At 36.5% G+C, this 14572-nt stretch overlaps 2 protein-coding genes across 3 annotated transcripts in view; both read left to right on the top strand.

Moving 5' to 3' along the window:
* The first annotated feature begins 610 nt into the window (after positions 1-610).
* Positions 611-3386, top strand: trub1 (TruB pseudouridine (psi) synthase family member 1). Its single transcript, XM_082152961.1, has 8 exons — positions 611-943; positions 1088-1186; positions 1414-1469; positions 1570-1651; positions 1735-1807; positions 1908-2047; positions 2562-2618; positions 2693-3386. Exons 1-8 carry the CDS (start codon positions 766-768, stop codon positions 2923-2925), a joined length of 918 nt encoding a protein of 305 aa, XP_082009087.1. The 5' UTR covers positions 611-765; the 3' UTR covers positions 2926-3386.
* Positions 3387-5792: 2406 nt separating this feature from the next.
* Positions 5793-14572, top strand: part of atrnl1b (attractin-like 1b) — a 101925-nt gene continuing 93145 nt past the window's right edge. Inside the window, exon 1 of one of the 2 annotated variants that reach the window (XM_082152926.1) lies at positions 5793-7520. In XM_082152926.1, the coding sequence (XP_082009052.1) occupies positions 7285-7520 (236 nt within the window). In that variant the 5' untranslated portion in view covers positions 5793-7284. Of the gene's footprint in view, positions 7521-7540; positions 8629-14572 lie in introns of those variants that run through there. The other variant, XM_082152927.1, reaches the window with a different exon arrangement.

Raw genomic sequence — 14572 nt, 5'->3', positions numbered from 1 at the left:
TAAGAGATTTTTCTTAAATTCTGTAATATTGAACACATTGTTCTTGTTTATCCTATCTAAAAACTGCTTCAGTAGCGGTTAAATATCGCCATCATGTGGTAATTTAATATGTTACTGTGCCTATAAATTATAAGTAGGCCTCAACTTAGACCTATTAATAATTGACGATACATACACAGCAAGATTTTTTTCCCCATACGAGAAGTAAAATAGTATGGTCAAAATTCTTTCTATAGGCCCAAAGAAGCAGAAAAGTACATAATTTATGGAGAAGGCCCAGTTTTCCCTCTGCATGCGCGCACGCAGCACGCGATGTGATGTAGTCAGCCGCAACTGATCTAGAGTCAGCTTTCGTAGATTTGCATGTGGCTATGGGAATCAGATCCTGGCATTTGCAAGCTTTGTCCCAGGGCAGGGGGAATCAGTCCGCAGTGAATTGAGTGAGATATTTCGATCTGAGGTCAAAAATAAAATAGGCTACTTATTGTGTTTTTTGGAGGCATGATAGCAGAATAGTCCTCGCGACTGTAAGTTAAAAGAGTTTGTAGGAATATTCTCGATTATTAGTGTTTCAGCTGGGTTTTTGCCTGGGATACAATGATTGAAATGTACTCCGGCAACATCAGCAATTGCAATTCTAACTGAGGGTTCTCTTATGTCCATTTTGAAGGTGCTTACCAGAAACAGGTCAAAGATGACACAAACACAAACGGGCTGCTGATGTCGTCGGTCACTCTTGAAAGAACTACAAATACCGACACGTGAATGACGTCATCAATTTGCGCCGCGGAAAAATCAAGAACAAGCATGGCTGGTGTGTCAACTTTACAGAACGGTTCATTATCCAAACTGCAGTCTCTGCATGGTATATTTGCCATCTACAAGAAAGAGGGTCCCACCTCAGCTGACGTGTTAAACACACTGAAGAAGGCGCTTTTAAAAGGTAGGTGCGTTTTTATGTTATTGTTCTTTTTGGACATCTTGTGATACATCCAGTTCATGTCTCTCCTCTGCATTTGGGGATTAGATAACCATACAACAATTATCAGAATACTTTTTATTGTATAACGAGTTTATCCTTGCACAGAGGCAGGTGTTGCAAATCCCAACCCTCGGAAAAGGAAGAAGCAACCTTTCAAAATTGGCCATGGCGGCACCCTGGACAGCAATGCTTCTGGTGTACTTGGTAAATATAATATTTACTTCCGTTGTGAAACATGAAACAAATAAAAAATTACACCTAGAGCACTGAAGAAGTTGAAGCAGCTGTTTCCACAGAAATTACGTATTAAGGCAATAAATATCTTGTTGTTGAAAAAGTGTATTTAGGATGTTTTCTTTCTACGAGTCATATTACATATTATACAAAACAATATGATGTAATATATACAGCTTAAAAATAATGTTTTGCAGTGGTTGGAATTGGTGAAGGAACAAAGATGCTCACCACAATGCTTGCAGGATCAAAGGTAAGCATTTTCTGAGTTACATTTTGTTTACATGTCTTTCTACACTTGTCATACCCATCTTTTATTACTGTAACATTAAATTCGATGGCCTTTTTCATAGAAATACAGAGCTGTTGGAGAATTAGGCAAAGCAACTGACACTCTTGACGTCACTGGAAATGTTGTTGAAGAGAAGAGTTATGGTAATAATTATTTGGCTGTTATGAGGGAATGGGTATCTAACAGAAGTCAGTGTATAAAGCTAAGTACTTGTTTTTTTTTCCAGATCACATCACAAAAGAGGCTTTTGAGGAGAAGCTAAAGCAGTTTACGGGTGAAATTATGCAGGTTCCACCTCTGTAAGTCAATTAATTCTGCTTGATATATAACACACTCCTCATTGATGTCTGAAAGAGTTGTTTCTTGATCTCATAGACATTCTGATATTTGCATTTAAAGATATTCAGCACTGAAGAAGGATGGCAAGCGCATGTCTGTCCTTCTCAAGCAAGGTCAAGAGGTTGAGGCTAAACCTGCACGTCCAGTTACAGTATACAGTCTCTCTTTACAAGACTTCAGCCCCCCACTCTTCACCATAGGTTAGTCATTTGGAAATATTTGATTGATTGTAGTATATGTATCTTCTTTCTTATACACATAGCAAATTCATTACTACAGTATTTTAAGTCGGCATGAAACGGAAGTTAGATAGTGTTTTCTTCCCTATTGTGATATGCAAGTGAAACAACTTCTCGAACAAGAATAATTGGACTTGATTTTGTCCATTGGGAACTGATTGGATCGTAGTGTTTTGCTATTGCTGTGATCTCATGTGAGTGACAAGTTGCCCCGTACTCATACCAGTTATCACATCATCAGAGAAGAGAACAGATGTCACTGCAAGAGGGAGGGGATGTTATTTTGATTAGAGATTGAGGACAAAAATTATGTGCATTTATATTAAAAACAAGGATTATCAAATTTTATTTCATTATATTCATGGCTTAAAGAGAGTTCTGTTATATATTTTTTGATAAAAATCATTTTATTGCATGCTAAACAGCTTGATTTAAACCTTTTCTTTTAATTCAAATGTACTATTTGCATTTACAGATGTGGAGTGTGGAGGCGGGTTTTATGTCAGAAGTCTGGTTGATGATCTGGCCAAAGGTAGAACTCTAAAAATATTTTCAAATGTTATTAACTTGACATTTACTGTATAATCTTGAGTTTTACCCCTGCAGGTCTGTTGTCCTGTGCTCACATCAAAGAACTGTCCCGGACGAAGCAGGGTCAATTCACATTGGAAGAACACGCATTGAAGGAAGAATGCTGGACGTTGGCAGATATATCACAGGCTCTGCAGCCCTGCCCAAAGCCATCAGAGCAACAAAAGAATGCCAAGAAAGCAAAATCAAAGCAAAAGCCTGGCCCATCTGAATCTAAGGGTGATGATGGAGATCACAACAGTGACTAAAGGTGATGAAATTGCCCATCTGATACACTAGTTACATTCTCAGTGAGAGAATTGTAGAAAATTGCCTGGTCCGCTCTGATTCGATCTGGTCTCTTTCACCATCCCTGTGCATCAATTTGCATGGCAATATATGGTACTTGTAAATATGGATAAAACAGATGTAGTCAATGTGTTGAAGTTAATGAATGTTACTACAGTGCAAAAACTGTTATGAAAGCCATTTTTGTTTTGTTATATTGTTTCAATATAAAAACCACTTAACTAGTCCTTATGGTGCCAAAAGAAATAAATGCTCTTTATTTAGATTTTTAGATTAAGTTAAAACTGCACTGATATTGTTTTGACAAACAACAGTTGGCACTGTCATTTAACTATGTAAGCCCAAAAGTGATGTAAGTACTAGGCTTTTCTTTATATTGTTTTTATCACATATTGACAAGCTAATAAAGTTAATTAGTTAGCGGGTTAGTGCGTCTTTTCATTTGATAAAAAAAAAAATATATATAAATATATATATATATATATATATTCTTGAAAATACAGTTATTTTGGTTTGCTAATAAATAAATATCTCATTTAATGTGTTTGTTCTGGGTCCAGCAAATGTTCCATTCTTATACATGATGTTTTCATGTTAGGTACACAATTGAAAAACAAAGCAATATTTTTCATAGAAAATGTGACATGGAGTATTGAAAAAACTCATTGGAGTATTGATATGTTGGGAAATAGCAATAAATTGCTATTCAAAAGTTAGCGGTTGGCTGTGTTTATTTGAGCAAATATACAGTACAAACATTAATATTGTGAAATATTACAATTTAAAAGATGTTTTCTATTTAATATTTTTTTAAATGTAATTTATTCCTGTGAATGCAAAGCTGAATTTTCAGCATTACTCCAGTGTTCAGTGTATTTCACAGTTGAAAACAGTTGTGCATCTAATGTTGGTTTTCTTGGACACCATGATAATTTTTTTTCAGAACTATTTGATGAACAATGATATTTCTGATATAGAAATCCTTTGTAACAATGTAAAAGTCTTTATTGTCACATTTGATCAATTGAATGCATACTTGCTGAATGAAAGAATTAATTTCCTTTTAAAAAAATCTTAAAATATTGTCGAAAGTTCTTTAATTTTAATAGTATTTTGATGTTCCTATCCATTTAAGGGAAAGTAATAATTTAGTGTTTTTGTAATTGTACACCTAAACCAAACCAAACGCATTATTAAAAATGATTGATCCAATTTCAGATTGGAAAGAAATATGCACCATTACACAGTGAGATTTATCTAAAGCAATATGATCACAGTCTCTTGCCGAATTGCCGAATCAGGTTTTTTTAGACTGTTTTTATGTTCGCAATGAGTGTACTTGGATACTAATAATCCATCTTAGTCAGGGATTAAGATTCAACTCCTCTGCTCCCAGACTCTGTGTCCACCCATACTTTAACGGCGTTAAGAGAAATCATGAGAAATCGCTGTGTGAAATACAAACCTCACCACCTCCTCAGAGTCAATACGGATGTCTGCATTGCCACGGATCAACTAATTATATTTAATTACCTTCTCCTCATAATATAATTTTTCACTATAAGCATTGAACAGATGAAGAACATAAGAATGTAACAGTGCATTATAGCGCTGACTTTAGAAACAGCTGTGTGTTATAGCAAGAGTAGCTGTCATTCACAGAGAACAGTACAGCTACACCATATAGTTAAAGGTTTACCACCAGGGGGCACTATGGTGCTTGGCTTATAGAAGGATTTATGGCATGCCTGAAGTGTAGAGCAATTGATCGTAAATTACCTGTGTTTTTGCACATGGCAATATATGGTTATCCTACTATAGCAGATCACTGGACAGTTATGCCACATGTGCTCTCTGACAGGCCGGGACATGCATGTGCTGTTAATGTGGTGATCAGCTATTGGCCTGAGGATTTGATTCTTTCATTCCGGAAGGTCTGAGGATAAAGCGTCATGTTCCTCAGTGGGGCCATGAAAGAAAGTAGAGCAGTGAATGTGTGAAGCAGCAATGTTCATAGAAAGAAATATTATGTAAATGTGAAAGTTTAAAATTTCTGCAAATATTAAATAGGTGAAGCACATAAATTAAACTAATATTGTTTATGATAAAGTGTTAAATGGCGCTCTTTTTACTTTAAATGTGCTTTTTAGCTTAATAGCATGGATACCCTTGTATTTTAACCACACAGCTCTCTTCCTAAAGTCAGCGATATAATGCAGTGTTACATTTCTTCTGTTATTCATCTGTTCAGTGCCTGACTGAATGGGGCTGTTGTGACGGGAATGATCTAAAAAGGGTAGTCTGAGGTGTGAGAATCATCGCAAGACCTAGTCATTGTCTGTGTGGAATATCAAATTCCCAGCTGAACTGAGTGTTTTATTACGTGCATATATAACAACAACTGACAGATTTACAGTCGCATGAATATATGTTATATTTTGTATGGTGTAAAAAAGACCCACCCTAGCCACTAGTATCTATGTACACACCCATACACACACACAGAGTGTTATTGATATTCAGTTAAGATGCATTAAATTGATTAAATAGGACAGTAAATACTTTTTTGTCACTTTTTTACAAAGAAAATCTTATAAATAAATGCTGTTTAAGTTTTTTTTTTTATATATATATTCAGATTTAGCTATCTATGCTATTTTAAAATATATTCAAATAGAAAAGACTTTCTTTAAATGTAATAATATTTCACAATTACCTTTTTTCCACTATTACTATTTTTACTGTATTTTGATCAAATAAATGCAGCCTTGGTGAGCATAAGAGGCTTCATTCAAAAACATTAAAAAAATCTTACACATTTAAAAGATAGGGATCACACTACATGAAATACATCCCTGCTTTTTATGACTTAAAACAATATCATGTTTGTGGTGCATAAAAGAGTGACTAATAAAGGAACCTAAAGAGCAGCAGGCATATAAGGGCATAAGATACACCTAAACGCTTAAGAGAAGAACAAAGTCCATATTTAAGATGGAGGCTTAAAGTGTGAAGGGAATCTGGGTCATAAAACCTAGTTAGTGGGGATGTGGAATCCTAATTTAGAATTAGGATGACCGATGAAGTAGGCTACTCATCTAGCAAAGTGTTAGCAACATAAGTTTTTACATTTATTGCACTCAGTATACTGGAGCATACTGGACTGTCCTTAGCAATTGTTATATTCTAGGTAAAATGCTGCTTGCCATCTTGTTGTCTTGACTGGCTGTCAATGTTTCACATAATATACAATACAATCAACTTTTACATGGGAAATGTTTGTTAGGGTTTCACTAATTTCCTTAAAAATATTACACAAAATGTTTAGCTTCTCAAGTACTGCAATGACCATTCTGAAGGATGCACACACTCACTGTTCCTCTGTCTCTTTAAATGTATCCCCTTCCATTGCGCATGCGCGGACATCTCCGTGTTGAGTTTGCTCCAACCTGAGGAGCAGCCAGCCAGCGCGAGCTGCTCGTACTATGGGAGATTAAACGCTGGTCGAGGGGGCCAAAATTCGCACGCTGAGGGGTTTTCGGCGACCTGGGACGAAGAGGATATACATCCATATTGAGGGTCGACACGTTTGACAAGGAGTTTATCACGTTGAGCCTAAGAAATAGCGAACAAAATGCGGATAACGGATAGTTGCCCAGGTTTTCCAAATCCCTCAGCGCAACGGACAACAGCAGAAACAACATCCATGTTACTCACTGCTGCGATCATAAAGGATGCTTTTTCCTCAGAAGCCTTCTCCATTTAGCTTGTTTTCACGTGGCATATGAACGTTTAGCCACGAAAAGCTCAAGGTTTGAAGGCTTGAAAGCACACCAGCAGTGTATTTGAGCAGCCAGCTGAATGTTTACGCTTTAAAATGGCTGCGGACGGGATCAGAATAAGACCGTTGAATAATATGATGCTTTAAAGCTGGAAATACCTCATCTCTTGAGTTATGGTAGTGATCTGGGAGGAAAGATTTTTTTCAATGTTATGGGGAATTATTTTCCAGCCCTGTAACTGCAGGAGGTAACGTAGGAAATTCCTGCTCTTGTTCAGAAACACAATGAGGCGAGACAGTTGATTTAATATGCCTGTGTTTATGCTGATTTTATCTTATCACGCTCGGATCTGGAGGTTTTCCTTTAAACGATTGCCCTGATTTCGGGATACGATCGCTGATGTTTAAGGAATATTCATGATCTATAAGTGAACGGTTCCCCCTGCTGTTATAATTGAAACAATCTGGCCACCAGTAAGCAGGGAAGAAAGGCCCTAAGATATTGATACCCAATTCAACAGTGCAGCATCCTGAAACCATGAACGCCGGGAAGAGGATGCTCAGACCTGAGCTGTTTCTGGTCAGACAGAGACTGCAGGGCATGCAGAGATATTTATGGCTCTGTGTGATGTTCTCCCTGGTGCTGATAGCAGACTGCTCTCCATCTAAACCCTGTGAGAAGAACTGTCTGTCAGGCAGGTGTGTGAACGGATCTTGTGTCTGTGATCGTGGATGGGTTGGTGACCAATGTCAACACTGCCAGGGAAGATTCAAGTGAGTATTTATTAAAACATTTAGGCCTAAGAGTATTAAATGAGGCATTTGTACCTGTTAACTCTGGAGAAACAGGGAAAAATGCTTGTTTTAAATTTAATGATCATTGGTGCATAGATGTGATTCCTTGAATTGTAATTTTATTAAAATTATTGTAATACTTTGGAACAGTATGTTAATCATCTTAAGCATGTTACTGATTGCTGGATTTTCATATTTTTCTAACAATTCTAGATAACTTGAAAGGGATGTTTCACATATGTGCACCATCTGGTTAAAAACTGATGTGAAGGGCATTTGTTCTTTACTGTCCCCCCCTCTCAGACCATTTTCAAATGGCTTAAAATATAAATTTATCATATCCACATTGAAATCTTGGTATACCTCTGGCGAATCCTTTGGGTCTTGGCACAATTTAGTTGAATTAAAGTTTTGTACTTATAGCACACATAAAGTTTGCTAAGCATTTAGGCCTAGGCTACACTTTGGTTTCCATAAAGCAGTACTGAAAAACTGGATTGTATAATTTGATGGTTTCTTACTGGTCACACATTTACTTTACACTCTGTTGTATATTTGTATTTTTTTAATAATTGTACAGACATGATCTGATGAGAGTTTGCAAACATTTACTATTGTTATTATTAATTCTGTGGGTTTTTTTGTCTTCAAAAAGGATGTCAAAGTTACTGTGGGCAGACATGATTTAGTTTTAAACGATCGTAGTTTGACAGCTGTATGATAAATGAAACTCTTGAACAAAGCTCCTGCACTCCTGTATCTAAAAATAGCATCCTGCTCTCATTGGGTGAAACAAATATCTCCCTCTTCACTCCAAGCAGCTGAGAGGATGCTATTGGCATTTATAAGTGCTGTCACTCAAACTAAACTTCGTACTGACACCCTGTGTGACAAAGGTTGAAAGCAACAATAGCTGGATGAAAGGAAGTGGTCTCTGTTGATATTTGGATACTCTTGGCCATTGTTGGCCTTTAATGCTGGTCCAGCTGACCAGGAAATACTAGGAAGACCAGGAAGTTATATGACATTGTCATACTGCCCTTTAGTTGCTGCTCCACAAGAAAGGCTGTCACATTGACAAATAACAGTAAGTTTTTTTTATAAAGATTGGCTAAATGGATACATGGGATAGAAATTGTGCCTGGTGCATACCACTCTATTGTTTTGAACATGGCTTGCATGTTCAGATGTTGTTTATGAGGATGCAGAATTATTAATGAGATGTGTTAGGTTTCAGGCTCATAAACAACAATCTCCTTGCCATGATAGTGCTTTAATAATGTATCGAGACCGGTCTGTGTCTGTTCAAAGTTAAAATATAGCAACCTGCCTTGAAACTACGAATCAGTCTTTTAATTTATTTCTTGGGGAAAAAAAACACTAAAATGGACATTCAACGAAGTGAAATATTAGCCATGTTTTTGCAATACCAATGATCAATGTCTAAACAATGATAAGTTCATTTTCAAATAGTCAACTTTGTGGTTAAAAGTGAGTGCTTTGGAAACTTCTAGAGCAGTAACTTAAGGATGTTGCCTAAACCTTAGTTCTGCTTAGAGATTGGTTGGGTTTTTGTGGTTTTGCCATCTAATTATGTAACTTCCTTCAGTTATTTTCCTGTATATTGAAGTTGATTTAGACTGAAGATTAAACTACATGAAAATGTTTAAATGTTGTTCAAATTTGGTTGGTTTTGTCCTTAAATTGTCTATATATTGTCTCTGTAAAAAATGTTGAGTACTTTATATTGCCATTATCTGCTATACTTGAGGTGCAATGGCTGTGTACATGGATTTTAGAATATCACCTGTCATAGTATCACTAGTTTCTCTTGAAATTATCTTTATAATAATTTGAGGATAGTTGGGGGGATTGTGGTTATGCAATAGTTGCAACTCTGGTGGCTTTCTTAGTTGCAAAGGTTAAATTAAAAAAAAATTCTGTGTATAAGGAAAATTGCATTGTAAGATTTTATTTATTTATTTATTTATTCATTTTATTTTTTATTATTCTATTTAAAAAAAATTTTTTTTAGTTCAAGGTATTTCTTCAATTATGTTAATGGATAGCCTAGTTGATGCATGTCGGTGGAAGTTAACAAAATCATTGATGTAAAAAATGCAGAGGTGTAAAGAGTACCTGAAAACCATACTTAAGTAAAAGTACAGATGAACAATTCCATCATTGCTGTCAGGTGTGCCATGGAGATTTTTGAAAATATATCGTCCCTTTCGGGCGGAAACCTTGTATCTCTATATTTCGTTTTCTTCATTTTTGTTTTCTTTTATTTTTGAAAAGCAGTGCTATTGGTCGTTATTCATGCCTTTACAAATATTTAACTTTGACGTCACAGTGTTTATTTTAGAAATATGAGGTTTCCCGCCTGACAGCAATGTTATGTAGCCTAAATTTGTTTTATAATCACCAATAACTTCATGCAGCTTCCTATGGGGCTGTTTACACCTGGCCACTTCATGCGTTTTCTCAGATCGGATAGCTATCCGATCGTGAAAAGACCAGGTGTAAATGCCCTCCGAAACGCATTCGAGACGGATTTGAATCCGATCGCTCAAACCACTTCAGGAGGTGGTCTGGGCCGCATTCCAGACGAAACTGGGCAAGTGTAAATGCATATGGTTGTTGAAACCACATATGTAAATTGTACTCCAACCAAAAATGCTAAAAAAATTAACGTGTGAGAGCGTGTCATAGGCTATATGTAATGTTATAGCCAGATATGACGACGCTATGGAACACGCATCAGATGAGAAACTGAGCATCTATTCATTAAGCCAACGTGCAAACTATCGCAAATCAAAGTGAAAGTAAGTCGTAGACGCTTAACACACAATCATCATCGTTAAAAGTAAATACTTAAAAAACGAAATGATCTTACCAGGGCTGTTGCCGCTCTCTCTTATGCGGTCTTTGATTTGGAAATTTTAGCTGATGATCAATAAAATGCAACTCATATCTGTTGCTTTCGGTGACGTGCGCTCCATTAAATCTGCATATAGCGTGGGAATTGAAGATCGGATTTAAATCCGTTTCGCAAAAACACATTTATGTGACCAGGTGTAAATAGAATCGTTTTGATAAATCAGATAGCTATCCGATCTGAGAAAACGCATGAAGTGGCCAGGTGTAAACACAGCCCCTATATGACCGTATTGTGTTTCAACCTGACTTAAAGGATAACTGTCGCCAAAATGAAACCTAGGGTCTTTTTGTTAATCTACCTGAGACAAACTTTCGTTTAAAAGCATAATTAGAATGCAATCGCCACTTTTAAGTTTGACCGTATGTCAAAATGCCGGCGGACACGGCTACAGTGAGTTGTTCAAAATCTTTCTTTTTTGTAAACTCTCTGTACACAATGTTCTCAATGCTCGAGTTCATGTGTAGAGCCCCTGGTGATACTTCGAGCAAAGTTTCATGTTGTGTCGGAGCCTTCTTAGTGTTTTAAAAATAGTGATTTTTGATGCTGTCATAGTAGTGCCCCAAGCACTCCCATTCAAAAGGCAATTTGACCGAAAATAAAAATACGGTCAAACTTAAAAGTGGCGTTTCCATTCTAATTATGCTTTTAAACGGAAGTTTGCCTCGGGTAGATTAACAAAAAGACCCTAGGTTGCATTTTGGCGACAGTTATCCTTTAAGCTGAAGTTTCACCTTAAACTACTTTTAATGTAATATCCAGTTTTAATATGCCATTTGAAGCAATGCTTGTTTGTGCAATTTTGTTATTTTAGTGCTTAGTAGTGTCGTGGGATTTATTACTTATCAAAACTGTGCCGTGGCAAGAAAAAGGTTGGGATACACTGGCCAAAGGTCATTAGGCTATAATCACAATCTTAAAGCTACACTGTGTAATTTTTTTAGTTGATTCTTAGCAAAAAAAAATACTTAGTTCTTTCAAAAATATATGTACTTGTTAATGTATATTTACTTCTTTAAAGTAATAAAGTATTCTCGTAAGTTTATAATCTGCCATTGAAAGTACATACGGGTGAGGGGTTCGAATGCCGGTCGCCATGTTGCCCCTCCATCTTGAAACTACATTAGCCAAAGAGGGACATACCTGTAAATTCAAGCTTCGCCTTTCGCGCTTTACACTCAGTGACACAGAGACGAATGTGAGGGGGAGATTACTTGCGACTGCCGGCAGATTTGAAAGATTGCTGATGGAGCATCACGCCTATTTTCGAGGACATGTAGCAGAGTCGCCAAGGAAGCGAAAGAGAGAATTAAAACGTCAACGCGACAGGCAAATCAGCAAGACCAAAGTCAATACTGGAGTAACTTTTCCCAGATGGAAAGAGCTCGAGGAGCAAAGCTTTTAAAACGGATGCCGAAGTTGCCTGCTTTATTCTGGGCAGGTAATCCAGCCTATTTGTGTAAATTCGAAGTTTTATAGTTGCTTGTCTAACCATAGCATGGTTGTGCATAACGCCAGAATGACCTCTAGTATAACCTGCGTTACTTTTCCTCACGTCAATGGTGAAAAAGTATTGTTTACCTTGTAACATAAATCTGTGCTGCGACGGATCACAGGTGATAGTTTTAAAGGCGCAATTGGACGAAGTCGAACAGGAAGCCATGTTAATGTTGGAATAATACGGCCACCGTAGGAGTTAAAACGCCCTCGAAATTGAAAGGAACAGAAACTAATATTCACTGGGTAGTCATATACAATTTCACCGCTAGATGGGGGAAAATATCACACAGTGTAGCTTTAAGTAAATGTTAGCAAAACAAAGGGTCGCTCGATGGAGATATTTATGTAACGATTGGGATCGACATCTTGAATGATAATGAAAATCTCACTATCTTCCACAATCATCTCTGCTGTAATGTTCCGTCTGTGTTTTTAAAGTATTCACTTTCTAGTAGAGAGGCGTCCTGAAAGCGTATGAGGAACCTGATTGGTTTAGGCACGGAACAGGCACCCTCTAATTAGCTCAAGTCGTTCAAGCTCAGATTTTGACTGTTCCGGTCGAAGGCGAATGGGTAAAATGGTCAGATGATACTAAAAACATCAGGGAAAATAACCATTTCTGATGTTGAATTGTTAGGGATGCACCGAAATTACGGCTACCGAAATATTTGGGCCGAAACAGCCTCTGAAATCTGTTGATGCGTGAACAAAACTTAACTAAACATAATACTTTAATTTATAATCACAGAAAGCTTTGTTCTTTGTTATCTGAAAACAAGTCTCAACTTTAAAATTCTGTCGCTTTTCTATCGCGAACCGATCATCTCATCTCATCTCTTTACTGCTAGTTAGGGTTGGAAATAAACATGACTGAACACCAGAAGGAAAGTTGAAAGATACAGTACAACTTGATTAATATTCTGTAATATACAATCTGCAAGTTGTGAGTTTGAATCCTGGGGCTGCCACAAATGTGCCCTTGAGGAAGGCACTTAATGAGTTGCTCCGGGGGGCCTGTACTTAATGTAATGCAATCTGGAATCAATAAATTGCCATACTAGACATTGTCATTGAAATCAATGCTATTTATTCTTAAAAATCTTCAGAATAATTTCAGATGGTTTTCTTATTATATCAAAAAACTGGCATTCAGAGTACTTTTATGTTTCAACAAAAGTGCTGAGATGGGTTGATTGTTGATTTCCCAAACAGATTCTATGTGTATTTCGACGCTTCAAATCCATAACAGAGTTGTTTTAATATTTTAAACATTGATATTTTTATGTTCAGTTAAGACCCTTTCATCATGTTGATATCAATATTTATACATTAGACATAAAAGTTCACAGACTTTAAAGAAAATGTACAGTCTTCTGAAAATTATTGTCAGTTGATGGGCCCCATTGACTTCCATAGTATTCCATTCCATAGTATTTTATTCCATACTATGAAAGTCAATTGTTTGGTTACCCATATTCTTCAAAATATCTTCTTTTGTGTTCAGCAGAAGAAAGAAATTCATACAAGTTTGGATCAACTTGGATCATTTTTGGCGGAACTTTCCCTAGTAACTAATTACATTTACTCAGATACTTTACATCACTGATAAAATGTATACAAGGGGTTGTGACATAGTTCCTGTACCTGGTTACTTTTTCTTGTATTATTTTTCTTTTCTTGTTTTTAACCTTTTCACCCTCTTTATTCGAAACAATCCTGCTGTGACACAAATCCATTTTCAAAGTACAAATAGTCTATTTACTATCTCCATCAATATGAAGTCAAACAAGATGAATGCATAATAATTATAAAAGTATTAGCAGAATGTTTTCAAATGGTTTTAGAACGAGTATAATATTTAACACCACAGGACGTGTCAGTTTCCCAAACGCATGGCAACTACCCCTGTGCGAACATCTGAAATATGTCTGTGGTGTCTAGACTGCTGTAAAGTTGTTTGTGAAATGATTTGGTAGGTTGATTAAGCAAAGCCAGTCGACATGATCTGTGCACTATTTTTAGGTTGATCTTTATAGATGACTATCTGAAGTGCAATGTAAGCTACATCATCTTCATCAAACAAGCCTAACAGATTGCTAGACTTAGGCCAAACTGAATTTTTACCTTGTTTTAATTTTAATTTCATGTGCTCATGGTTTGTGAAAGGCTGCTCTAATTATATTATATACAACTCAGTATAAGAGAAAGTTACCATTCGTTTCCAACATATCTCTTAGTTTCTTTTCATTTTCCTGTAATGGCTTTTAGTTTCCAGTTTATATAGATTACCATTCCGGATCAAGCTAATGTGCCATATTGGCAAATTGCAGGCTGGACAAAGGTGGGTCCACCGGAGGCAACATATGAAATCTATTTAAAATCTATCTTTTTATTTGGACCAAGCATATATCCAGTGATTTGTAATACTGAACGCTCAGTCATTCACCTTCTGTGTGGATGCTTACCCTGTATCACACTTCACCCAAACATCCTGGACAATAAGAAGTGTTTGACTCCTATGAAATAGTGCTTCCACTCTAAAATCCCCTTTGTCTTTAAAAGTGTCTTGCAGCTGTTAATGGAGTCACTTTCT

Source organism: Leuciscus leuciscus, assembly GCF_965113295.1.
Source record: "Leuciscus leuciscus genome assembly, chromosome: 21".
NCBI classification, from domain to species: domain Eukaryota; kingdom Metazoa; phylum Chordata; class Actinopteri; order Cypriniformes; family Leuciscidae; genus Leuciscus; species Leuciscus leuciscus.
Note: the sequence above shows the minus strand (reverse complement) of the source record. Positions and strands in the feature narration are given on the sequence as shown.

Coding starts and splice junctions, on each gene's coding strand:
- trub1 (XM_082152961.1), top strand. CDS start 766: ATGACGTCATCAATTTGCGCCGCGGAAAAATCAAGAACAAGCATGGCT. Junction 1,808..1,907: donor ATTATGCAGGTTCCACCTCT/GTAAGTCAATTA, acceptor TTGCATTTAAAG/ATATTCAGCACTGAAGAAGG. Junction 2,619..2,692: donor GGTTGATGATCTGGCCAAAG/GTAGAACTCTAA, acceptor TTACCCCTGCAG/GTCTGTTGTCCTGTGCTCAC.